This window comes from Anomaloglossus baeobatrachus, chromosome 12 (genome assembly GCF_048569485.1).
Source record: "Anomaloglossus baeobatrachus isolate aAnoBae1 chromosome 12, aAnoBae1.hap1, whole genome shotgun sequence".
Lineage (NCBI taxonomy): Eukaryota > Metazoa > Chordata > Amphibia > Anura > Aromobatidae > Anomaloglossus > Anomaloglossus baeobatrachus.
In genome coordinates, this window is record NC_134364.1 from 72,238,842 (window position 1) to 72,265,594 (window position 26,753).

Genomic DNA, 26,753 nt, shown 5'->3' on the forward strand with positions numbered 1-26,753 from the left:
GTAGTGGCAAAAAAAATTCCGAACTCCAAAATTCCTTTTTTGTGGTCGCCGCATGTTTTACGCAAAATGCAATAACAGGCGATCAAAACGTAGCATCTGCGCAAAAATGGTACCATTAAAAATGTCAGCTTGAGACGCAAAAAATAAGCAGTCACTGAGCCATAGATCCAGAAAAATGAGAACGCTAAGTGTTTCGGAAAATGGCGCAAAACGTGCGCCACTTTTATTGGACAAGCTTGTGAATTTTTTTTAACCCCTTAGATACAAGTAAACCTATACATGTTTGGTGTCTACAAACTCGTACCGACCTGAGGCATCACATAGATACATCAGTTTTATCATATAGTGAACACTGTGAATAAAACATCCCAAAAACAATTGTGCGATCACACTTTTTTTTGCAGTTTTTCCACACTTGGAATTTGTTTGCTGTTTTCCAGTACACTATATGGTAAAACCTATGGTTTCATTTAAAAGTACAACTCTTCCTGCCAAAAACAAGACCTCATATGGCAAGATTGACGGAATAATAAAAAATTTACGGCTCTCGGAAGAAAAGGAACAAAAAACAGACGCAAAAAAGGAAAGTGCCCTGGGGCTGTAGGGTAGAAAGGGGGGGGGGGTAATAATTTATTACAAAATTGTAGAAGTATATTAGGAGGGTTGTACCAAAAAATAAAGGTCCTTCCTTATATACTGCCCCCAACAGGGACATAACAAGGTCCCAATACTGTCTTACTTTGATTTGTTTTGTACCAAGTGTCATAAAGAGCAGACGTCCATTTATTGTGGAGTCTGCTGTGTGTGGATTATATGCGGATTTTCTTTTCTTTATCGTTCCTATGGGAGACCCAGACCATGGGTGTATGCTACTGCCCCCGGAGGACACACAAAGTTACTACACTCAAAACGTGTAGCTCCTCCCTCCTAGCATATACACCCCCTGCTAGCCAGTTCTAGCCAGTTTCTTGCTTTGTGTCAGGAGGATCCACACACACACATGCATCCCTTTTTGATTTTTCATTTTTTACAAAGATTTGGCATGCAGGCATGCAGGGGGACGCTGCAGAGCCGCCCGCCGGCCGCTCTGCACAGGGGAGGACGCTCCGTTTTGAGGTGATGATTCCCTCCCCTGTACATTACCTTCGCCCTCCGATTCCCGCTCCTGGGTTAACCCCCGCCTCCCCCCCTCACTCTGGCGCCATTTTCCAGCGTCTTAGTACACTGGTCGGCGCTGGCTGCCCTGCAGCACAGGGAGGGAATACTGGCTGAGGGTCCAGGCTTGGAATCCGGAGGGCACTCATAATATGGCCTGATAAGTCACAACCCCTGGTTGTGCACTTTTTATACACTCTCAGGCATTCTGAAGGAGTTAATTCTTTATCATAGAATCTCCTCCTCAGCAGCATGACACTCTCAGGCATGCTGAAGGAGTTAATTCTTTATCATAGAATCTCCCCCTCAGCAGCATGTCTCACTCTAGCAGCTAAGCTACAAGGTTCTACATGTTAGAACAGTTTTCATGAAAAAAGGGGAGTGATAGTGAACCATGTTACAACTTCGTGTTCTCACATAATACTCTCCCAATTATACCAATTATATGCATACTCCTCAATATCATTGAACAATGTGATAGAACACACAATGGAGTTAAATTATGCTTACTTTATTGAAAAATAGTTAAAAGACAATCACCAACACACAAAGTGACACCATAATACAGGCCAGGTAAAAACCACTGCCAAGAATCATACAAATTACATAAAGTCAGGGGCAATTTTGCACCAATTAGTTATACACATTTGTGTAACGGCCCTTGAGAAAGGTTGCCGAAAAGCGCTTTGGGCTTGTGATCCTGGATACACCCCCAGCTGTCTGACCCATCAGGTACGTTTGGATATAACTAATTGGTGCAAAATTGCCCCTGACTTTATGTAATTTGTATGATTCTTGGCAGTGGTTTTTACCTGGCCTGTATTATGGTGTACCTGACGGCTAGATCCCTGGGGAGGGCTGCACTATAGCGATCCTGCATCTTATGGGTTTACCCCTGATTGTTCACCTCTTTGATGAGTGATTACATTGAATAAATATTGCAGGTATATTACCCCTGTGTATCTGGATCACCACACAGCAGGACTACTTTTTAGCCTTTATATTGTATTAGCATGTCACTTTGTGTGTTGGTGATTGTCTTTTAACTATTTTTCAATAAAGTAAGCATAATTTAACTCCATTGTGTGTTCTATCACATTGTTCAAAGGTTCTACATGTGCTGCATGTAACCTCATATTGCCTGAACCGGCACACTGTAATGGTTCTTAGGTGGGAGTCCCCCCAGGCTGAACCCCTGTCTTGGGTATTTTACCCATGCTGGACAGAGCCCCCACCTCTGCAGCATGTCTCACAGAGCGAGGCTGCAGGCTGTTTCTTTATTATCCACTGCAGGTAGTCTCGTACGGCTATACCGAGCTCCTAACCACTGTGGCCCCTCAGCATGGGGGCTCATTAATGGTCCCTCCAGCTGCTCCGGTTTTGGTGGCTGACCCCCATAGGATTCCTATTTCCAGGGGTCGGCTGTCCCGGCATCTGCTGAGCATGCAGTTCCCCTCTCAGGGCGTTTTCTGCTCGCTCGGCCAAGCTCACAAGGGACTCTCCTTCTGGGCTCAGACCCCGTTCTCCTGACAGGGAGACGCAGGGTCCCCTGTCCTCCCCGTCCCGCAGCTCCGATTACGAGCTGATTCACCGGACGAGGAAGATGTCTCTACCGCGGACACGGACGCTACTTTATGTACATTGATCCGTCCGTAGGTGACGCAGATGCGAATGATTGGCTTGCGTCCATTATTCTTGTGTCCGCCTGATCAGGGGAGTATTCCCCGCTGGCAGAAAGGCACAGTTTACCTTTAGCAGGTCAAGGAGTGTGTTACTTAACCACTCCAGTTTTCAGGCCGCTGCGTCCAAGCCCACAGCCTATCCTGCAGACCCCACAGCGGGGTTCTGCTGCCTGTCTCCCCCTCCCTTCAGAGAGGGTAGCCACTCCGGTCTAGACTGCCCGGTTAGTTGTATCAGTGGCTGACGGCACCTCTATAGGATTCTACCGTACATTAATTTTGTACTGGACCTCACTCCGCTCTGAGATGAAGCGTGTTTCTGAGGACTGTGTTTCCCCTGTCCACCCATGGTGGTCAAGAAGTGGGCTCATTCACTTCAGGTGGCTCAGCCCGGACCGTTATGTCAGTGGCTGATGGCTCCTCACTTAAGGTTCTGCGGTCCGCCCGGTTGTCCTTTGGGCCAAGTCGGTATGGGAACGGCAGGAGCTTGTTCTCCTCAGCTTACAGCAGTGCGGTTTTTTGTAACTTCTCTGCTTCTCTGGAGGAGATGCATTCTCTCACAGGGACTCTATGCCCAAAACGGTTGCCTGAACTCCAGACTTCAGTCTTTTCATCCTCTGCCAGGTCTGCCATGCTAGACGCCGCACGGCGGTGGTCTGGGCTACCTTCCTCGCCATCCGCAGGCTCCTGTGGCTTCGAAATTGGAAGGCAGATGCCTCTATGGAGGTTCCTGGCTGGGCTCCCCCTTGGTGGGCCCAGTTTCCCCGGAACCAAGCTGGGTGAAATTAAGGAAGCTCTTGGCGGGGAGTGTGCTTCCTCGCCACAATCCTAAACCAGGGAACCTGTCCAGGGCAGGAATCAGTTGAGGTTTCGGTGGTTTCCGTTCCTCCATCTGATCGTCCTCTAGCTCGGCCTAGGTTCATAGAACCAAATGGCTCGAAGCTGCATCTTCAGAAGACCGCAGGAGATGCTGCCACTGAGCCAGCTTCCTCCGAGCTATCTAGCCACGCCAACAACCTCCTTGGTCGGTGGCAGGCTCTCTCCACTTGGCGACGTATGGTTCTAACACGTCTCCGTTCAGTGGGGGCGGGATTATATCTCCCATGGCTACAGGATGGAATTCTGTCCACCCGCCAAACAGATTTTTTCTGTCAACTCCTCCCGGCTCCAAGGCCGCCGCCTTCTCACAGGCCGTGGCATTTCTTGCAGACCAATGGAGTAATTGTACCGGTTCCCGACTGGGAACGGTTCTGAGATTTTTGCTTAAATCTATTCCTAGTCCCCGAAGAGGGCGGTGCCTTCCGACCTGGATCTTTAGCTTTTCAAGCATAGTCAGGTGTGGCGTTTTCACATGGAGTCTCGGTCTTGTTCCGTGTGTTTTTCACCGGATCAATCAAGAACCCAAGGAGATTCCCTAGCAGCCATCGGCATCAGAGATGCCTATCTGCAGGGGTCAATCGCAGTTTCACACTAGCGTTGACTACGTTTTGACAATCGGAGTGGTCCAATTCGTGGCTCTTCCCTTGGGGTTAGCCACGGCCCCTCGAGTATTCTCATTGGGGCAGCTGTGATTAGGGTCCTGCACCCCTAGGGATTGGCAGTGATCTTTTGCCCTGGACGGCCTTCTTGTCGGGGCTTCATCCAGTGCTGACTCTTAGCAGAGTGCTTCGCTCACTCTCGCCACTCTAACCTATTCGGGTGGCTTGTCTTTCTGCCCAAGTCCACTCTGACTTCGAACCAGAGGTTCTCAGGGACGCAATTCGAGTCTCTATCGGCACTTGTGAAGCTGCTCTTAGTCGATCAGTAGTCCCTCCGCTGGCGGTCGGCGTCGTTCTATCAGACACCATATACAGGTGCTGGTCAGACGGTGGCATCAATGGAAGCGATTCCTTGCCCAGTTTCTCCTGCGTCCTCTGAGATTGGATGTTTTCCGCTGTACAAGCGAACTCCCTCCTCCCACGGGGTGGTGGCTTCGCCACTGACCAGAGGCTCGTTTCAGTGGTGGCTTCGGCCACTCTGTCTCAGGAGCGCTCCTTCCTGGCCCCGTCCCGGGTGAGCCTCACCAGGATGCTAGTCTATCCGCCTTGGGAGCAGTATATCTCCACCGTGGAGCGCAGGGCGCTTGGACTCTGTCCGAATCAGCCCTCTGGATCAATGTGCTGGAAATCAGAGCTGTATTCTAGCTCTCTAAGCCTTCACCATCTGTTGGCGGCTAGGCACATTCGAGTCCAGTCGGACAACGTGACAGCGTTTTTCCTACATCAGCTTCCAGGGCGGGACACTCAGCCGCCTGGCAATCTTGGCGGCTCAACATTCTTCAGTGGACAAGGGACTCCTAGTCCACCGTATCCGCAGCCCACATCCTAGATGTGAAAACTGCGAGGCAGACTATTTCAGCTGTCCAACCGTGGTCCACAATCCTCAGGTTTTGCGGTAGACACACTGGTTCATGTTTGACCCCAGCTTCGTCTCTTTACGTATTTTACCCTCTACCTCTTGTCCAGAGTCCTGCGCAAGATCAGTAAAGAGGGCCGTCGGGTCATTCTCATACTCCAGACTGACCCAGGCAGGCTTGGTACTCTGACCTGCTCCTTCTGTCCGTTGGGTTGCCATGGCATCTTCCGGACCGTCCAGACCTTTTCTCAAAAGGTCCGTTTTTTCCGTCAGAATTCTGGATTCTCAGATTGACGGCGTAGCTCTTGAGTCCCGGATCTTGGCGACTTCTGGTATCCTTCCTGAAGTCATCTCCGCTATGACTCGAGCTCCAAAGTGTCCTTTGACCTTTTTGGCCTTGCCGACCCTCCTGTCCCTTCCACAGTCCGGTCTACAGCTAGGACTATCCCTCATTAAGGGACAGGTCTCGGCTCTGTCAGTATGTGCCAGCGGCGTATCGTCCGGCTGGCTCCGGTGCGCTCCTTTAAGGGCGCATCTCACATCATTCCGCCTTTCCGGCGGCCTATGGAGCCCTGGCACCTTAATCCGGTCCTCCCGGTTCCCGGAAACCTCCCTTTGCGCCTCTTGGGGAGGTTTCTTTGTTTCATCTTTCACAGAAAGTAGTCTTTCTAGTGGCTATATTTTCCCGCCAGAGAGTTCTGGCTGCACTCTCTCGGAGTCACCCCCTTTTTTTGGTCTTTGCATCAAGACAAGGTGGTCTCCGTCCGACTCCGGACTTTTTTCCCTAAGGTGGTTACTGCTTCCACCTTATCCGGGGCAATTTTCCTGCCTTCCTTTTGTCCGGCTCCTGTTCGCTTGAGGAAGCGTTGCATATCCTGGATCTGGTGCGGGCGCTCCGGATCTATGTGTCTCGCACCGCCGTTATTAGGCGGTGCACCTCTCTCTGGTGCTGACTGCTAGTCAGCGTAGCGGTCTCTCGGCATCTAAGCCGACCCTGGTTCGTTGGCTTAGGTCGGCCATTTCAGAGACCTACAAGTGTACTCAAGTGCCTTCCCCGCCGGGGATCAGAGCACATTTGATCAGACCTGTCGGCGCCTTTTTGGGCTTTCAGGCACCAGGTTACGGCTCAGTAGGTCTGTCAGACTGCAGCTCGAATTAGTCTGCATACTTTTTCGAAGCACTACCCAAGGCATGCTCATGCTTTGGCAGACGCGGGCTTGGGCAGACGCATCTTTCCGGCGTCTGTCGCCCATTTGTGAAGTTAGGTTTGCCTGCTTCTCAGTTGTCTGTTTATTCCCACCCATGGACTGCTTTTGAACGTCCCATGGTCTGGGTCTCCCATAGGAACGATAAAGAAAAAGAGAATTTTGTTTACTTACCGTAAATTCTTTTTCTTATAGTTCCGTCATGGGAGACCCAGCACCCTCCCTATTGTGTGTCTTCACCGGCTGTTATTGTTGTAGACAGAGGTTCCGGCTCTTCCGGATTTTACTCTCTCTTCTTGTGGGTGGATGTCCTCCTTCAGCTTTTGCACTAAACTGGCTAGAACTGGCTAGCAGGGGGTGTATATGCTAGGAGGGAGGAGCTACACGTTTTGAGTGTAGTAACTTTGTGTGTCCTCCGGGGGCAGTAGCTATACACCCATGGTCTGGGTCTCCCATGACGGAACTATAAGAAAAAGAATTTACGGTAAGTAAACAAAATTCTCTTTCTTCGGCGCTCTATTGGGAGACCCAGACGATTGGGTGTATAGCACTGCCTCCGGAGGCCACACAAAGCAATTACACTAAAAAGTGTAAGGCCCCTCCCCTTCTGGCTATACACCCCCAGTGGGATCACTGGCTCACCAGTTTTCTGCTTTGTGCGAAGGAGGTGAGACATCCACGCATAGCTCCACTGTTTGTAGTCAGCAGTAGCTGCTGGCTATATCGGATGGAAGAAAAGAGGGCCCATATGGGGCCCCCAGCATGCTCCCTTCTCACCCGCGGTGGTGCTTGTAAGGTTGAGGTACCTATTGCTGGTACAGAGGCTGGAGCCCACATGCTGTTTTCCTTCCACATCCCCTGGAGGGCTCTGTGGAAGTGGGATCTTGCCGGCCCCCAAGCCCTGGGGCCGGGCTCCATCCACAGACCCAGAGAACCTGCTGGATTTGGAGCGGGAGTGCCGTTCAGGGACAAGGCCCTGCAACTTTCAGGTACTCTGTGTCCCCGGCAGACACGGACACTCTCAAGGCTTGCTGAGCGTTATAGTGCGCCGGGGACAGTAGCGCTGTGCGCTGGGGTTAGGTCACTGCAGCTTTGCTGAGTGACGTTACATGTTGGGAACTACTGCGCCGACCGCTACTGGAGCGGCGGCGCAGCTGCGACTTGTGGTGCGCCGGGGACTTTGCGCCGACCGCGCTTTTACGGCGGCGGCGCTTCTAACTTTAGCCCCCGGCTTCTGCGGCCTAGCGCCGCTTCGTTCCCGCCCCCACCCTGTCAATCAGGGTAGGGGAGAGACGCTGCTCAATAGGCAGCGCCGAGGGCTGGAGCTTTATTTACATGCTCCAGCCCTCTCACTAGGCACAGTGGGAGCAGGCTTCCCGCTTTTCGTCTGTATACGCCCAGGGCCCGCCCCCCCTCTCCACAAGGACGCCGGCAGCCATTACACATGCGGTCTGGCTGGGGAAAGGCAGCAGGCTCTGGGAGACCCAGACTAAAGGGATTTCGGCGACCACACACCCGCTCCTAAGCGGGCGGTAAGCTGCACTTTAGTGCTGGCCCCACTTGTGCCTCAGTGTTATATTAGTGTACTTTTTTCTTGGTACCATATATATATATATATATATATATATTTGCACTGTAAGGTCGCTTCTTGGCTGGACACCCTGTACTGCTCTGAGGAGGCAGCAACATGTCATCCGCAAAACGCAAGGGTGCCAAGGCACAGGCTGTGTACACTGTTTGTACTGCATGTGGGGCTAATCTACCAGCAGGCTCCAACGACCCTCATTGTGTGCAATGTTCAGTCCCAGTGGCACTTCGTCAGCCAGAGCCTAATGTGGTGGTAGCCCAGGCAGAGACGCCTGTGAACCCTGCCCCGGTGACGGGGACAGACTTTGCAGTTTTTGCTGATAAAATGTCTGTGACTATGGCAAAAATCCTGGAGACCTTGCAGTCCAGGCCAGTTGCTCAGGCCATGGACACTGCTGTGTCTATGCTCTCCGGTCCCCCTCAGTTGGAACTAATCCGTACTTCAGGGGGGTCTCAAGCATCACAGGCTGAAGTCTCTGACTCAGATGACAGTCCCAGGCAGCCTAAGCGAGCTCGCTGGGAAAGACCCTCCACGTCTTCACACTGTTCAGGGTCTCAGCGACAAGAGTCTCTCTGTGATGAGACTGAGGACGGTGACCAGGATTCTAATCCTGAGGCCCCTCTCAATCTGGATGCCCCTGATGGTGACGCCATGGTTAATGACCTTATATCGGCAATTAATAGGCTGTTGGATATTTCTCCCCCAGCCCCTTCTGCAGAGGAGGCAGCTGCACAGCAGGAGAAGTTCCATTTCCTATATCCCAAGCGTAAATTAAGTGCTTTTTTGGATCACTCTGATTTCAGAGAATCGATCCAGAAACACGACGCTCATCCAGACAAGCGTTTCTCTAAACGTTCTAAGGATACCCGTTATCCTTTTCCCTCTGAGGTGGCCAAACGCTGGACCCAGTGTCCAAAGGTGGATCCCCCAATTTCCAAGCTTGCGGCTAGATCCATAGTCGCAGTAGAGGATGGCGCTTCACTTAAAGATGCCAACGACAGACAGATGGACCTTTGGTTGAAATCTGTCTATGAATCTATCGGCGCATCGTTTGCTCCAGCATTCGCGGCCGTGTGGGCACTCCAAGCTATTTCAGCTGGTTTAGCACAGGTGGATGCTTTCATACATCCAGCAGTGCCGCAAGTGGCGTCCCTAACTTCGCAAATGTCTGCGTTTGCGACCTATGCTATCAATGCTGTCCTAGAATCTACGAGCCGTACCGCTATGGCGTCCGCCAATTCTGTGGTTTTGCGCAGAGCCTTGTGGTTAAAGGACTGGAAAGCAGATGCTGGTTCCAAAAAATGCTTAACCAGCTTGCCATTATCTAGAGACAGACTGTTTGGTGAGCCATTGGCTGAAATCATAAAACAGTCCAAGGGTAAGGACTCTTCCTTACCACAGCCCAGAGCAAGTAAACCTCAACAGAAAAAAGTGGCAGTCGAGGTTTCGGTCCTTTCGAGGCTCGGGCAAGGCCCAATTCTCCTCGTCCAAAAGGACTCAGAAAGAACAAGGGAGCTCAGATTCCTGGCGGGCTCACTCACGCCCCAGGAAAGCAAATGGAGGAACCGCTTCCAAAGCGGCTACCTCATGACTTTCGGCCTCCTCCCTCCGCATCCTCGGTCGGTGGCAGGCTCTCCCGCTTTTGCGACATTTGGCTGTCACAGGTCAAAGACCGGTGGGTAACAGACATTCTGTCTCGCGGGTACAGAATCGAGTTCAGTTCTCGGCCTCCACTTCGGTTCTTCAGAACCTCCCCACACCCCAACCGAGCAGATGCCCTGCTGCAGGCGGTGGACTCTCTAAGAGCAGAAGGAGTCGTGATCCCTGTCCCCCCTCACGAACGGGGGCGAGGATTTTACTCCAATCTCTTTGTGGTTCCAAAAAAGGACGGCTCCTTCCGTCCTGTTCTGGACCTAAAACTGCTCAACAAGCATGTGAACGCCAGGCGGTTCCGGATGGAATCCCTCCGCTCAGTCATTGCCTCTATGTCTCAAGGAGATTTCCTAGCATCAATAGACATCAAAGATGCTTATCTCCACGTGCCGATTGCTACAGAGCACCAATGCTTTCTACGCTTCGTGATAGGAGACGACCATCTTCAGTTCGTAGCTCTGCCATTTGGTCTGGCGACAGCCCCTCGGGTGTTCACCAAGATCATGGCGGCAGTGGTAGCAGTCTTGCACTCTCACGGACACTCTGTGATCCCTTACTTGGACGATCTACTGGTCAAGGCACCCTCTCAAGAGGCATGCCGACTCAGCCTGAATGTTGCACTGGAGACTCTCCAGGCGTTCGGGTGGATCATCAACTTCCCAAAGTCAAATCTGTCACCGACCCAATCACGAACGTATCTTGGCATGGAGTTTCATACTCTCTCAGCGATAGTGAAGCTTCCGCTGGACAAGCAGCGGTCTCTACAGACTGGGGTGCAGGCTCTCCTTCAAAGTCAGCCGCACTCCTTAAGACGCCTCATGCACTTCCTCGGGAAGATGGTGGCGGCAATAGAGGCGGTTCCGTTTGCGCAGTTTCATCTGCGTCCACTTCAATGGGACATTCTCCGCCAATGGGACGGGAAGTCAACATCCCTGGACAGGAAGGTCTCCCTTTCCCAGACTGTCAAAGACTCTCTGCAGTGGTGGCTTCTTCCCACCTCATTATCACAGGGAAGATCCTTCCTACCACCGTCTTGGGTGGTGGTCACGACAGATGCGAGTCAGTCAGGGTGGGGAGCAGTCTTTCTCCACCACAGGGCTCAGGGTACGTGGTCTCAGCAGGAGTCCACCCTTCAGATCAATGTTCTGGAAATCAGAGCAGTGTATCTTGCCCTACTAGCCTTCCAGCAGTGGCTGGAAGGAAGGCAGATCCGAATTCAGTCGGACAACTCCACAGCGGTGGCATACATCAACCACCAAGGGGGGACACGCAGTCGGCAAGCCTTCCAGGAAGTCCGGCGGATTCTGATGTGGGTGGAAGCCACAGCCTCCACCATATCCGCGGTTCACATCCCCGGCGTAGAAAACTGGGAAGCAGACTTCCTCAGTCGCCAGGGCATGGACGCAGGGGAATGGTCCCTTCACCCAGACGTGTTTCAGGAAATCTGTCGCCGCTGGGGGGTGCCGGACGTCGACCTAATGACGTCACGGCACAACAACAAGGTCCCAACCTTCATGGCACGGTCTCGCGATCAAAGAGCGCTGGCGGCAGACGCCCTAGTGCAAGATTGGTCGCAGTTCCGGCTCCCTTATGTGTTTCCACCTCTGGCACTCCTGCCCAGAGTGCTACGCAAGATCAGATCCGATTGCAGCCGCGTCATACTTGTCGCCCCAGACTGGCCGAGGAGGGCGTGGTATCCGGATCTGTGGCAGCTCACGGTCGGCCAACCGTGGGCACTCCCAGACCGACCAGACTTACTGTCCCAAGGGCCGTTTTTCCATCGGAATTCTGCGGCCCTGAACCTGACTGTGTGGCCATTGAGTCCTGGATCCTAACGTCTTCAGGATTGTCCCAAGGGGTCGTTGCCACCATGAGACAGGCTAGGAAGCCCACGTCCGCTAAGATCTACCACAGAACGTGGAGGATATTTTTATCCTGGTGCTCTGCTCAGGGAGTGTCTCCCTGGCCATTTGCATTGCCTACCTTTCTTTCTTTCCTGCAATCTGGGTTAGAAAAAGGTTTGTCGCTCGGCTCCCTTAAAGGTCAGGTCTCGGCGCTATCCGTCTTTTTTCAGAGGCGTTTGGCACGCCTTCCTAAGGTGCGCACGTTCCTACAGGGGGTTTGCCATATCGTACCCCCGTACAAGCGGCCGTTAGATCCATGGGATCTGAACAGGGTACTAGTTGCCCTCCAGAAGCCGCCCTTCGAGCCTCTGAAGGAGGTTTCACTTTCTAGACTATCACAGAAAGTGGCTTTTCTGGTAGCGATCACATCTCTTCGGAGAGTGTCTGAGCTGGCAGCACTATCATCCAAGGCTCCCTTCCTGGTCTTCCACCAGGACAAGGTTGTGCTGCGTCCTATTCAGGAGTTTCTCCCGAAGGTGGTATCCTCTTTTCATCTTAATCAGGATATCTCTTTGCCTTCGTTTTGTCCTCATGCAGTTCATCGGTATGAGAAGGATTTACATTTGTTAGATCTGGTGAGAGCACTCAGAATCTACATTTCCCGCACGGCGCCCTTGCGCCGTTCGGATGCACTCTTTGTCCTTGTCGCTGGTAAGCGCAAAGGGTCGCAGGCTTCTAAAGCCACCCTGGCTCGATGGATCAAAGAACCAATTCTTGAAGCCTACCGTTCTGCTGGGCTTCCGGTTCCATCAGGGCTGAAGGCCCATTCTACCAGAGCCGTGGGTGCATCCTGGGCATTACGACACCAGGCTACGGCTCAACAGGTGTGCCAGGCAGCTACCTGGTCGAGTCTGCACACTTTCACCAAACATTATCAGGTGCATACCTATGCTTCGGCGGACGCCAGCCTAGGTAGAAGAGTCCTGCAGGCGGCAGTTGCCTCCCCGTAGGGGAGGGCTGTCTTGCAGCTCTAACATGAGGTATTTCTTTACCCACCCAGGGACAGCTTTTGGACGTCCCAATCGTCTGGGTCTCCCAATAGAGCGCCGAAGAAGGGAATTTTGTTACTTACCGTAAATTCCTTTTCTTCTAGCTCTTATTGGGAGACCCAGCACCCGCCCTGTTGTCCTTCGGGATTGTTGGTTTGTTTGCGGGTACACATGTTGTTCATGTTGAACGGTTTTCAGTTCTCCGATGTTACTCGGAGAGAATTTGTTTAAACCAGTTATTGGCTTTCCTCCTTCTTGCTTTTGCACTAAAACTGGTGAGCCAGTGATCCCACTGGGGGTGTATAGCCAGAAGGGGAGGGGCCTTACACTTTTTAGTGTAATTGCTTTGTGTGGCCTCCGGAGGCAGTGCTATACACCCAATCGTCTGGGTCTCCCAATAAGAGCTAGAAGAAAAGGAATTTACGGTAAGTAACAAAATTCCCTTCTTTTCTGCCACTTGGACGCTTTATACTTTGCCGGCTGAACCCTTCAGTAGGAGTTATTCTAATTTCCGCACTATAAAGGACGCTTATCGCAGATTTTATATCACACCGTCCTGCGCTGCACTGATTGCTGTGCCCTTCAAGAGCGCACAAATGTTGGGAAACCAGGACGGCATCACATATAGATCCTATATGGTGCAGAGACCAAGAATGGAGATGTAGGAGATTGCCTTGTGTCTGAGCCCAGCTTTCCCGAAGCTCAACTCAGCCTTTCCTGCACAGCATTAATCACACAGATGGAGAGCGAGAACTGTGCAGCTGCTCTGTTATCTCAGGGATAGCAGGCCGGAGCTAATGAATGATCTACCCTGTGATGTAAGGAGGCTGTCCGGGAGACCAGGATTGCTGACATACTGACTGCGGACTATAAGACACACAGATGTGTTAGAAAGGCGTTCACTTAATAAAAAGTGCGTCTTATAGGAAAAAAAAATTGAAATATAAAGATAATTGAAATATTGATTGAGGAGATAGAAATGTTTCCCCCATATATAAAATACTTTCTCGACTCTTAGCATTGTTTATTTTTCACTCAGGAGTCCGCACAGCTCACCATCCAGCACTCCGACCAGGAGAGCCAGCAGCGTGGTCCGAGGCGGCCGGGGAAGAAATCAAGACTTATTGATGGAGATCCAACTGACCAAGGTAAGGCTCTCTGTGTCTGTGTCTGTGTCTCCGCACCATCAGCGGCGACCATACAGATCCCCCTGGAAAACTGAGAGGCATTGAGTTACATGAGCTTCGTCTGGAGAGTTTGTATGTTCTCCCATCAGATGCCACAAGTGATCTCCACACTGCTGGGAGTTGTAGTTCTGCAGCAGCTGACCATTTCTGGTTTCTCCTAATCTAATAAGACTGGAGAAAGAAATTTGCTGCCCCGGTCTGTCTTCTAGTCCGGACCTCCAGACCAGTGTTCAGTTCTGCAGCTGGCATGCTGGGCGGCTCTGACGGCTTCTGTCCTTGCTGTGACGTCCTGGTGCTGCCGAGGAGGATCAGACCTGGGCAGTGCTGATCTTTTGTGCTGCGCTCCATGTGAGCGGATCCATGGGACGTATTTTTACCAATGATCCTTTGTGTGATTAGGTGAAGTTCCAGCATGAAGTTTACGCTCAGGCGGACGAGATGGCGGAGGCCACCCTGTCAGAACAGCCGGTGTCTCGTCAGGTGTTTATCGTCCAGGACCTGGAGATTCGCGATCGCTTGGCCTCATCTCAGATGAATAAGTTCCTCCATCTGTACAGCAGCAAGGAGATGCCAAGGAAGGCGCACTCCAACATGGTAAGAGGCCGTCCCGTCCTATACACTCATGGCTGCTCTATGCAGCCACCATGTGTCCGAACTCTGGGACCCCCACTAATCCTAGGAAGGAAGGGGCTGCAGGAATGAAGGGGCTGCAGGTTTCCCTGTGCTCCTGGCCCTCCACTTAATGTTGGGGGCACAAACTTTGCTGCAACAGCAAAAAAATGAAGTAGAGCAATGATGTACACGGTCCCCGAGAAACCGTGCTATTGTGGACGGGATGTGATCTCTGCAGGGAGTGGTGGGCGGGGCCTTGACGCTCTGCAGGGAGTGGTGGTCGGGGCCTTGACGCTCTGCAGGGAGGGGTGGGCGGGGCCTTGACGCTCTGCAGGGAGGGGTGGGCGGGGCCTTGACGCTCTGCAGGGAGGGGTGGGCGGGGCCTTGACGCTCTGCAGGGAGGGGTGGGCGGGGCCTTGACGCTCTGCAGGGAGGGGTGGGCGGGGCCTTGACGCTCTGCAGGGATGGGTGGGCGGGGCCTTGGCGCTCTGCAGGGAGGGGTGGGCGGGGCTCTGACGCTCTGCAGGGAGGGGTGGGTGGGGCTCTGACGCTCTGCAGGGAGGGGCGGGCGGGGCTCTCTGCAAAAATTGTGCGAGGTTTCATCTCTTGGTTGAAAGTGGTGGGCGGGGCTTTGTTTCAGCAGTAAGTGACTCTATACCGGAAGTGGGGTGTGGATATTTTTCTGTTTTTGGAACTGCATACAAGCACAGTAGAGGCAGGATCTTGGTTCAAGGCAAAATTAACAATAATGTGTGCTGGGAACTAGGATAAAGGAAATTACAACACCTGTGGTGCTGGAAGAATACCAATATTAAAATGGAGCCACCCACTATTTTAAGAGTGGGTGGAAAGTTAGCGAGAATAAGAATCGAAAGCTCCAGGACATATTAGACTGGCGGCTTCACCTAATAGCCACATGCCTCCAGCTGCACATTGGCGCCTACTATTGGGACAGCTCAGCGAGCATCAGTCACGTGCAGGACGGTGACACTGATGTTAACCCTCTGCTCCGTCTCGCTGTGGAGTCAGTCGTTCCGGTCTTGAAGTTGTCGGCCGGACGTCACCGCACGGATCTGCTTTATGCTCTTTCCAATGTTCCCAGGAGAAGAAAATTCTAGTTACATTTTCTTCGGTTTTATTTTTTTCAGCTAACAGTCAAAGCCTTACATGTCCGACCCGAGTCGTCCCACTCCCCACAGGAATGCTGTCTGCGGGTGACTCTTCTGCCGCTGCGCCTCAACATTGACCAGGTAAAGCATCAATGAGGAAAGTGCAGTCTGCTCATATCTCCAGCAGGGGGCAGCAGCGCAAGGAGAGGAATGAGGAACTTGTCACTGCTCCTGGTGTCTAATTTACTAAAAAATGCCAATAATCGCAATCCTCAGCAACTCCTCATCTGAGAGTGACAGCGTGTCTGTCTATGCAGCTGTTACACTCAGCTGAGGAGGGGTCGCTGAGGATTGCGATGTGATCCTTGGGATGGCAGTACCGGTAATACAGCAGGCATAGAGTGCGGGTGCCTGTACATGACTCAGAGCAGTGGGTGAGATTATGGGGGGGGATGAGGCTGAATATTCATTCACTTTATTAGCTGACCGCAATCCTCGGCAGCACTCCTGATCTGAGATTGACAGCGTGTATTTCTATGCAGCTGTCACTTTCCGCTCGAGAGATACTGAGGATTGTGGTGTGATCCTCGGGCAGTGATCTGGTACCGCAAGCATAGAGTGTCTGTTCCGGTGTGGGATTCTGGGTGAAGAATAGGGTGAATATTCAATCATTTAATCAGCCGTGGCTTAGAGCCACTGTCACAATGACCATAAGATAGCGGGGAACCGGGGCTCCTAATCTGTCCACAAGCTAGGTTGGGCCCTGCGCTATCCCTAATCTCAAGGATACTCCTGATGGTGGCGATGCCTGAGTCTCCTTCCTGGCCTTGCTCTTGACCAATCCCTGATCTGATTTTCCCCTCTCCCAAGGGAGGGACAGGACAGGAGTGTGATGAAACCCACAGATAAAGACAGACAAGGGAAAACCAAAACTGTCCCACAACACGCACACAAAGATAAAGATAATAAGAGGTTCAGGAGAAAAACAAGAGCAGGAAAGAAGTACAAAACAGCAGGGATTAAACTCCACAACCGCACCAAGCAATAAGCAAAACATTCATAAGACACTGTGGGACACCACACCTCATAGGCCAACACAGAATAATCTATAGCTGGCATGGGTGGGAGGATTCAACCAGCATAAATAGGAGGTGAACAGATGTGATAGGCCTCCCCACAACATGTGAATAAAGGAGCAAGCAGACCAGCAGAGATTAACTCTCTTGCTAGCCTGCCTATGAATCGGCACACAGGAGGTCAACGCACGAGTCTACCTGTGTTGATCCCAGACAGCAGAGAAACCATCGGGTGGAGTGTCAGAATCTGCAGAGTCCAATGCCGCCATGACAGTCGGTGAAGTTTGTGCAAAGCATCCTGAAATAGAGCAGCCCACGCCCTATTTCAGGATACTGTTAGTTTGAGTACGCAGCTAGGGCTTATTTTTGGAGTAGGGCTTTATATTTCAAGCCTACGTCAAAAAGGCTGTAAAGTCCTGCTAGGGCTTATTTTTTGGGTAGGGCTCATTTTCATGACACACTATAGTATGTGAGCAATGAAGCTCCTGGGAGGAGGAGTCTCTTTATATAATCTCAAATAAATAAGATTATGATAAGATGGTCTTTACCAGGAAGGTGCGCTGCGTACAGAGCGGCTGGCGGGGGCGCTGCGTACAGAGCGGCTGGCGGGGGCGCTGCGTACAGAGCGCCTGGCGGGGGCGCTGCCCTCCTTCTCTAATCTTCTTATTTATTTTTTTCCTATTTTTAGGATGCCTTGTTTTTCTTGAAAGATTTCTTCACAAATCTTTCTGCAGAAGTAGAAATATTGGTGACTCCAGATCCCGAAGGTAAGTTTAGTTATATTTGTACCTAGGGGGCAGGGTTATAGTACTTATACAGTCATGGCCAAAAGTGTTGGCATACCTTGAAATTGTTCCAGAAAATGAAGTATTTCCCAAAAAGTTACTGCAATTACAGGTGTTTTGTCATATACAGGTTTATTTCTTTTGTGTGTATTGGAACAACACAAAAAACAGAGAAAAAAGGCAAGTTGGACATAATTTCATACAAAATTCAAAAAAAAGGGCCAGATAAAATTGTCACTTTTCCTAAATTGTGGGGAAACAACTTTTGTTTCAAGCATGTGATGGTCCTTTAAACTCACCTGTGACAAGTAACAGGTGTGGGCAACATGAAAACCACATAAAAGGGGAGAAGTTGACAGTCTTTGCATTTTGTGTCCGTGTGTGTCACATTAAGCATGGAGAACAGAAAGATGAGACGAGAATGGTCTAAGGATGCAAGAACAAAATCTGTTAAAAAATATCAACAATCTCAAGATTACAAGTCAACCTCCAGAGATCGTGATGTTCCTTTGTCCACAATGCTCAACACAATGAAGTTTACAACCCATGGCACTGTAGCTAATCTCCCTGTATGTGGATGGCAGAGAAAAAATGATTAAAGGTTGTAACACTTGATAGTCCAGATGGTGGATAAGCTCCAATCAAGGTCCAAAGGAATTCAAGCTGTCCTACAGGCTCAGGAGGCATCAGTGTCAGCACAAACTATCCATCCACATCTGAATAACATAAAACGCTATGGCGGAGACCCAAGAGGTCCCCACTGCTGACAGTGACATAAAAAAGCCAAAATGTGTGTGAGTAACCAAAATCCTCCTGGGAAAGCATCTTTTGGACAAAGGAGACCAAGATAGAGCTTTCCAGTAAAGCACACCATTCTGTTTACCAAAAACAGAATGAGCCCTAAAAAGTAAAGAACACGGCACCTACAGTCAGATATGGCGGAGGTCAGATGTTTTGGGGTTGTTATGCTGCCTCTGGCAATGGGGGCCTTGACTTTGGTAATCTTCAGATGTCATGATGTATTGTACAAAGGATTTTGGGTGGCAATGTAGAGCCCAGTGTATGAAAGCTGGGCTTGTGTGCTAGGTTAGGGGCCTTCTAGCAGGACAATGACTCCAAACACTTCAACAAGCCCCAGAAATGGATGGAAACAAAGCAATGGAGAATTGTGAAGAGCAATGAGTCTAGATCTATATCCCATTGACACCTGTAGAGAGATCTGAAAATTGCTGTTGAGAGAAGAGAAGAGAAGACTCCTTCAAATATGAGACCTGGAGCAGATTATAAAGAAGAGTCCGAGATTCCAGGTGAAAGGAGGAAGACTCTTGTGGACAGTTATAGGGCGTGCAACCAAATATTAAGTTTAGGGGAAGAACCATTGTGTCCTGCCCATTTTTGGAGTTTTGTGTGAAATTGCCATATGTCAAATATTTTTTTTTTTTCTCCCTCTATTTTTTGTGTTCCAATGCACACAAAAGAAATAAACCTATGTATAACAAAACATGCAATTCTCTGGGAGAAATACTTAATTTTCTGCAACAGTTTCAAGGGTGCCATCACTTTTGACTGTATTCTTGTACATAGGGGGCAGTATTGCAGATTTTCTGCCTTTTTCATTTTGGTGCATTTTTGTTTCCAGTTAAAAGACCCCCGGGATCTGATGTCACTTGCACTTTGCCAAAGCATCTGAATCTTCAAGAAAGGGTCCCAGTGATTTCGTTTCTTGGTCAAAATCCGCCGGTCAGAAACGGTGATGTGAACTTTGCAGAGTTTGATGATGAGTCGTTTAGTGAGGCCTCCTCGTTTGATGACCAGCCGGTGTTTTTCCGGTGTGTGACGTCGCTCGGTCAGTCTTTTGGCCATGTGGGCGATGTCTCTCTGCATATCTGATGTTTCTCTCTGTTTATCCAGGGAGTTCAGATTCACCTCGGAGGTTCCCATCCGGCTGGATTATCATGGGAAGCACGTGTCCATGGACCAGGTATGCCTTTTCAGGAGCGCGGCACTGCCTTTTCACCTCCTGCTTGTCCGGGGGCTGGTGCGCTCCTGATGAATAACCGGTCACATCAGCCGGGATCAATCAATTCCTTTTGTGTGGTTTTCTAGGGAACGTTAACTGGAATACTGATCGGACTGGCCCAGCTGAACAACTCGGAACTAAAGCTGAAGAGACTCTGCTACCGGCACGGGTAATGGCCACCACCCGGAATCCGGCCATTTCTTTTACAAGTTTATCTTCTACAACATTCATTCTATGATCATAGCTCAGACAGCAATACATTGCATTGCTCCTCTGTTTGTTCCTCCTGGAAATATAAGAATCAGTTGATCAGTGGGTGTCCAGTGGCCCCGATGTTCCTCCTGAGGGACCACTAACCCCGTATTTCTCTCCTCCAGGCTTTTGGGCGTGGACAAGCTGTTCTCTTACGCCATTAATGAGTGGCTGAATGACATCAAGAAGACCCAGCTGCCGGGGATCCTTGGAGGAGTGGGACCCATGCATTCTCTAGTGCAGCTGGGTAAATATGTCCCTTCAGACACTGCTTCTATCCTATTCGCTTTATGTGAGGTTAGAAGAGGAGCTGCACCCTCCCCCCAACCCAAAAAACGGTGGTGTAAGGCAAAGATCGGGTGTCACTATCCCTGGTGGTCTAGAGCGCAGAGAGGAGGAGATTACATCCCTTTCTGCCTTATTCACCAGGAATCCTGGGTGTGAAACACATCAACCCCCCTCACTCCAGACCACCAGGGATACAGCTATTGACTCACACATACCCTCACTCTATAGTATTAGGCATACAGACCATGAGAGACCCACATGGCATTCGCATACTCTCACTTTTAGACCGTTAGGGATACAGACATTGACACAGCCCTGCTCTAGACCACCAGGATTGAGAACATTGACACTCATGAACTTCCTAGACTACAAGGGGTTCAGACATTGACACTGATACAAATGCTGATAGCTTCTCCTTTCGCAGCTCTGTAGCCCAGGTGGGGGGCTTACATGTGTTACATCCATTATTTGTTGGTAGCCTAGGTGGGTGCTTACATGAGTTGCATCCATTATTTGCTGTCTTTCTTCCTCCTGACTTTTGCAGTTTGGGAGCGAGACCCCCTCCGTACGTATCAGCTGGTACTTCAAACTCCAGTGGGTTCGGAGACCTTTATCCTCAATCATGGCTGCCTTTAGACCCCTTATGGCCAGTACAGAAGTCAGAGCGGTTTGGGGGGAATAATATGACTTTGCACCTTTTTTTGTTTCTGCACATAAATATTGAATTTTGTAAGTAATACCTTGTGGTGGTCTCGATGTCGGACCTCCTCACGCTCTTCTTTCTTTTTCAGTTCAGGGTCTGAAGGATTTGGTGTGGCTGCCCATAGAGCAGTACTATAAAGATGGCCGCATTGTTCGAGGCTTCCAGAGAGGGGCTGCATCATTCGGCACGTCCACTGCCATGGCTGCCCTGGAACTGACAAACAGGGTGGTGCAGACCATACAGGTATCCCCCCTCCTCCGATGATTGGTATCTCCTCTGAGTTTTTAGTGGTCCTGAAAGGGCATCTGACCCTTCTGTATCTGACCTTTCCTTCTTGTGTTCAGGCTGCCGCTGAGACCGCCTATGACATGGTGTCCCCGGGACCCAGTCCTGTGGAATTGAGAAGAGCCAAGCGGTTTTCTCACCATCGCCTGATGCACCAGCCTGTGGACCTAAGAGAAGGCGTCGCCAAAGCGTACACCGTGGTGAAAGAGGTGACGCCGCACGCTGCGCCGCAGGGAGGGGTCTATGTACTTTATGTACTGGTTATTTACTTTTTATTAGGGCCGTTTCACACATCCGGCATTTCTCCGGATTACCGGATCCGGCACACTACAGTACAGTGTTAATACTGTACAATGGCATCGCGGCAAGCTCCGGTCACATGACAGCATGTGCTCAGAGGTTTCCGCAATGCCATTGTACTGGAGTGTGCCGAATCCGGCAATCCGGTGCAATGCCAGATGTGTAAAATGGCCCTTAGATCTTTGCGTCTTGTCGGTGAATGGTCAGAGGGTGTGCTGGTCACACAGGTGCGTGGGTCGTGGTCTTGCATGCATTCTCTGCCGGAACGTGCGAGCCAGATCATCTGCGCATTATGGGGGTTCCTGGCCGTGTACCAGAGGTACAAGTTTCACCTCTGGGATCAGCACCTAACAGACATTAAAGGCATCATCTCATGGCATTACAGTCTTCCTCTACTACCTCTTTTACAGGGAATCACAGACACCGCTCAGACCATCTACGAGACGGCAGCTCGTGAGCACGAGAACAGAGGAGTCACCGGCGCAGTTGGCGGAGTCCTCCGTCAGATACCCCCCGCCGTCGTGAAACCACTGATCGTGGCCACAGAAGCCACATCCAATGTGCTGGGTGGAATGAGGAATCAGATCAGACCCGATGTTCGGGAGGAAGAGTCCCAAAAATGGAGATTAGAGGAAGGATAGGGCCGGGCACTGGCGGGGGCTGTGCGGACATGGACTGCACATCAGGAGGCGGGTGAATACTGTGACTCATAATGAACAAACAGCTCAGGAATGGGTGAAACCCTGACCACGTGTGGATCCTGCACAGGACACAGGTTGTGCTGTCAGATGCAGCTCGGCCATCATGGCTCCTCAGCTTCAGCTGCCCCCTCTCCCCACCTCCGGTCAGTTCCAACAGATGATCTCTATTTTGGCAGCGGCTTTCTAGAAGTGTTACACCTCGCACTTTTTTACTTTTTTTTTTTTTTTTTTTTTTCTCCCCTCCGCTCTGCACTTGGTTGAAAGTGAATTATAATTCTGTTCCATGTTGTAGGTAGATCCCCCCTGAGTCCCCCCAGCACCGGATTACGGAGGTATAAAGTCTTGTTACATTTAGTCTGTACATTTTTAATCTGTTTATAGTGTTAATAAAACATTTGTGTTTATGGTGAGTGTGCGCCGCAGGTGGATTCGTTCATTGCCGCGGAGGTAGCGGAAAAGTCCTTTGATTCCGGTTTTAGCCCCAAACACATGAGAACTTCCATTGCAAGCAGAGCTGTAGTGCGTCACTTACTGACAACTTATTTTTGTAGCTAATCGAAGCCTAAATAGATGCTGTCCTAGCCCCTGTAATCTGCCTCCATATCTGTACTGGGGGCTTTTAATTTTTAATGATTATTGAATAAGTGAAAAATTAAAGGGGTTTTCCACTACTTTTAACACTGGATGGCCTATCCTCACAATAGGTCATCAAGGTATGATCGGTGGAGGTTTGACACCTGGCACTTCCACCAATCGCCTATTCCCAGTGTCGGCCAGAACCACTCAATTATATAGCTACATAGTAAAGCTCTATCAATGGATTAGTGTCACCCTAGGTTTGGAGAAATACTGAGCAAACTGCAAAAAGGGAGGAGGGGGATATGGTGACCCATAATAAAAAAAACTTCTGCTGTCTCCGCTGACATCCTTAGATCAGTTCTGCGCCTGTGTGCCGAGCAGGATACCTGACCCTGAACTGAGTCCTAGGTAGTGAACAGGCAGGAAGAGCGCTAGTCAACCCCACTAAGTCATAAGGAACACAAACAAGGGAAAGCAAACAAACAACTTATCTCCAAGGGAGAGGAACAGCAACACACATTTCTCCAGATGATTACAAGCCGAGTGTTTGCAATCAGGATTGGATAGAAAGTTAATTCTATCACCAGCAACATATCAAGAGGAAATGCATGTATATAAAGACAGAGTGTGAGGGATAATGAGTAACAGCTGAAAAGAAAAGATCTCCGCAGGGTCCTAAAAGGGAAAGAGTAAAGCAGAAAAGACACAAACTCCATTCACACCACAGAGGAAAGGATGGAATATCAAGGAGCAGTTTTTGTGCAGTTAAACACGACCTTCTACAGCCTGACACCATAGGGTTGTCTACACCTGTGACAGTTAGTGGCCACGACCTAGTACTGCACATCTGCCCCCACTAATATCAACAGATCACCTCTGGATCTTTGCAAATCTCATGCACAACTTTCTGCCTCCCTGGAAATGTACAACCGGATCTATGCTCCCCGGATTCATTGGCATACGTCCAGGGAAGTGGCAGTGATGCAGATAATATCGGCCAGCTGCAAAATTTGCGAAGAGCCGGTGGATCCTACTGCTGACGGAGAAGACTTAGGTTTTACTCCCACTGCATACAGCTAGTTCAGCAGCCGTTTAATGCAGGAACGGCTGCGGCCCCAGAGAAGGGGCCAAACTGACTTACTGTAGAGTCATGCCAGAACTGTAGAGAAAGACATGGACGTCACAGCCAAATATCACGAGTAGATCCAATGCCGCCAGGCAAAAATGTATACAACTGAACAGGAGGTTCTTAGTGTAACAGAGGTTCTCCGTGACACGGCAGCGGCTTCACACAGTCTGATCAGAAGGGTAAACCAAGAACCTCATGTTCAGGTGCATACATTTTTTCTTCATCGTTCCTTATGGGAGACCCAGACCATGGGTGTATAGCTTCTGCCTCCGGAGGACACACAAAGTACTACACTCAAACGTGTAGCTCCTCCCTCCTAGCATATACACCCCCTGGTAGCCAGTCCTAGCCAGTTTCAATGCTTTGTGTTCAGGAGGTCACACACACACATGCATTCTCTGATTTTTGATTTTTTGGATTTCAAAGATTTGGAAGAAAAGCGGGTCCAATCTGGACTCCCGGCATGTCCCTTCTCACCCCACTGTGTCGGCGGTGCTGTTAAGGTTGATTTTACAAGGCTGGAGCCTTCACATGCCGCGCTCCTTCACCATCCCCTGGGGCTCTGGCTTGAAGTGGGAGCCATCACGGTTCTCACTGCTTTGCAGGAGACCGGTCTCCATCCGCAGCCCTTTTTCAGGATCCTGCCGGACGGAGCGTTTAACCCCCCCCCAGGGACCTGGGCCCTGCATCTCAAAAGCTAAGTATTGAGACGTTTTTACCACAGAAAGTGGTCTTTCCAGGGGTCCCTTGTACTTTATTTATTGGGGGGAGTGTGTTATATGACTGTGGTAACATTTCCGGCCGGTTCTCCAGTTTTCACTGGAGAACCGCGCCGATGGTGCCTGCACGCTGGCCGCATGTTTAAATCTAGGCCCCGGCTTCGCCTGAGGCCTAGTTTCGGTTTCACTGCCCCCTGCATGTTAGTCAGTGCAGAGGGACAGTGTGGCTCCGCCCAGCGGCTGTTCAGCACAGGGAACACTCCTCACTGAGGAAAGATTCCCTCCCCTGTATACCTCATTTGCCCGCTCTCAGAGTAGGCCCCGCCCCCTCTCCTCGCTCCGGTCGCCATTTTCTCAGCGTTCTCAATGTCTGCATAGGCACAGAGATACCACATTGTGACAAATGGGGGCCTGGGCTGGGGGACTGGAGGGCACAGAAATGTATGTTAAACGGTTTGGCAAGCCACAACCTCCAGTTGTGCAGCTGCTTATATTCTCTGTTTATATACTCTGCTGGGGGTCATTCTGGAGATGCATTCCCTCACAGAGCCCCCACTTCTGCAGCATGTCTCACATCAGAGCAAGGCTGCAAGGCTGTTCTTAATATGCACTGCATGTAGACTCGTACTGCCTGTACTGAGCACATAAACACAGTGGTCCCTCAGCCTGGAGGCTCATCAGTGGTCCCTCCAGCTGCTCCGGTGGTGCTGAGCATGCATTAGCCCCCTTCTCAGGGCGCTTCTGCTGCTACGGCTCGCTCAGCAAAGCTCTCAGAGGACTCTTCATCTGGTCTCAGACCTCGTCCTCCTAAAATGGAGACGCAGGGTCCCCTGTCCTTCCCCGTCCCGCAGCTCTGATTCACGAGCTGACTCACTGGACGAGGAGGATGTCTTTACTGGGGGCTCGGACGCTACTTAATGTACCATTGATCTGTCCGAAGGTGATGCAGATGCTAATGATTTGATTGCGTCCATTATATTTGTACTGGACCTCAATCCGCCTGTATCAGGGGAGTATCCCCCTCTGGCAGAAAGGCATCAGTATACCTTAAAGAGAACAAGGAGTGTGTTCCTTAACCACTCCAGTTTTCAGCCCACTGTGACCAAGCCCAGAGCCTGTCCTGACAGACGCTCCCAAAGCGTGGTTCTGATGACTGTTTCCCCCTTCCACCAGAGGTGGTCAAGGAGTGGGCTCATTCACCAAGGGTGGTCCCTCCGGTGTCTAGTATTTCAGCCCGGATAGTTGTATCAGTGGCTGACGGCACCTCTCTAAGGATCCCACTGTACATTAATTCTGTACTGGACCTCAATCCGCCAGTATCAGAGGAGCAACCCTCTCTGGCAAAAAGGCACCAGTTTACCTTGCCTAAGAGAACAAGGAGTGTGTTCCTTAACCACTCCAGTTTTCAGGCCACTGTGACCAAGCCCAGGGTCTGCGCTGGCAAACGCTTCCCAAAGCGTGGTTCTGATGACAGTTTTCCCCTTCCACCAGAGGTGGGCTCATTCACCAAAGGTGGTCCCTCCGGTGTTTAGACTCTCAGCCCGGACCGTTGTATCAGTGGCTGATGGCTCCTCACTTACGGCTTTGCTGTCCGCCAGGTTGCCCTTCTGGCCAAATCTGTATGGAGGCGGCAGGGGCCTCGTTCTCCCCAGCTTTTGCAGCAGTGCGGCTTTCAAAGCCATCTCTGCTTCTCTAGAGGAGATCAAAATCAAAAAATCAAATCTTTATTTTTATATAGCGCTAACATATTCCGCAGCGCTTTACATACATCAGGAACACTGTCCCCATTGGGGCTCACAATCTAAAATCCCTATCTGTATGTTTTTGGAGTGTGGGAGGAAACCGGAGAACCCGGAGGAAACCCACGCAAACACGGGGAGAACATACAAACTCCTTGCAGATGTTGTCCTTGGTGGGATGCATTCCCTCACAGGGACTCTTTGCCCGAAATGGTTGCCTTAACTTCCAGACTTCAGTCTTTTCATCCTATGCCATGTCTGCCATGCTGGAGACTGTCACTGCACTGCGGTGGCCTCGGCTAATTTCCTCGCTATCCGCAGGCTCCTGTGGCTTCGGAAGTGGAAGGCGGATGCTTCTAAAGAAGTTCCTTGCTGGGCTCCCTTTTGCTGGGACCAGTCTATTCGGGAACAACTGGATGAAATTATTAAGGAAGCTCTTGGCGGGAAGCGTTTTCTTCCATGCCACAAACCTAAACCAGGAAACCTGTCCAGGGCAGGAATCAGTCGAGGTTTCGTTCTTTTTGGTCCTCCATCTGATCGTTCTCTAAGCCCTCGGCCTCGTCCACTGGCTCAGCCAAGGATCGTAAACCCAAATGGCGCACGAGAAGACCGCAGGAGATGCTGCCACTAAGTCAGCCTCCTCCTGGCTATCTGGCCACGCCAGCAACGTCCTTGGTCGGTGGCAGGCTCTCCCACTTTGGC

General features: G+C 50.7%; 1 protein-coding gene across 1 annotated transcript in view; it reads left to right on the forward strand.

The window, feature by feature from the left end:
* ATG2B (autophagy related 2B) overlaps positions 1-22,295 on the forward strand; it is a 115,592-nt gene extending 93,297 nt beyond the window's left edge. The window contains exons 32-42 of the mRNA XM_075331052.1: positions 13,607-13,715; positions 14,154-14,348; positions 15,515-15,616; positions 17,240-17,318; positions 18,976-19,165; positions 19,248-19,317; positions 19,443-19,525; positions 19,734-19,855; positions 20,688-20,842; positions 20,944-21,093; positions 21,595-22,295. Of these exons, the coding sequence (XP_075187167.1) occupies positions 13,607-13,715; positions 14,154-14,348; positions 15,515-15,616; positions 17,240-17,318; positions 18,976-19,165; positions 19,248-19,317; positions 19,443-19,525; positions 19,734-19,855; positions 20,688-20,842; positions 20,944-21,093; positions 21,595-21,825 (1,486 nt within the window). The 3' untranslated portion in view covers positions 21,826-22,295. The remainder of the gene's footprint in view (positions 1-13,606; positions 13,716-14,153; positions 14,349-15,514; positions 15,617-17,239; positions 17,319-18,975; positions 19,166-19,247; positions 19,318-19,442; positions 19,526-19,733; positions 19,856-20,687; positions 20,843-20,943; positions 21,094-21,594) is intronic.
* Positions 22,296-26,753: the final 4,458 nt, after the last annotated feature.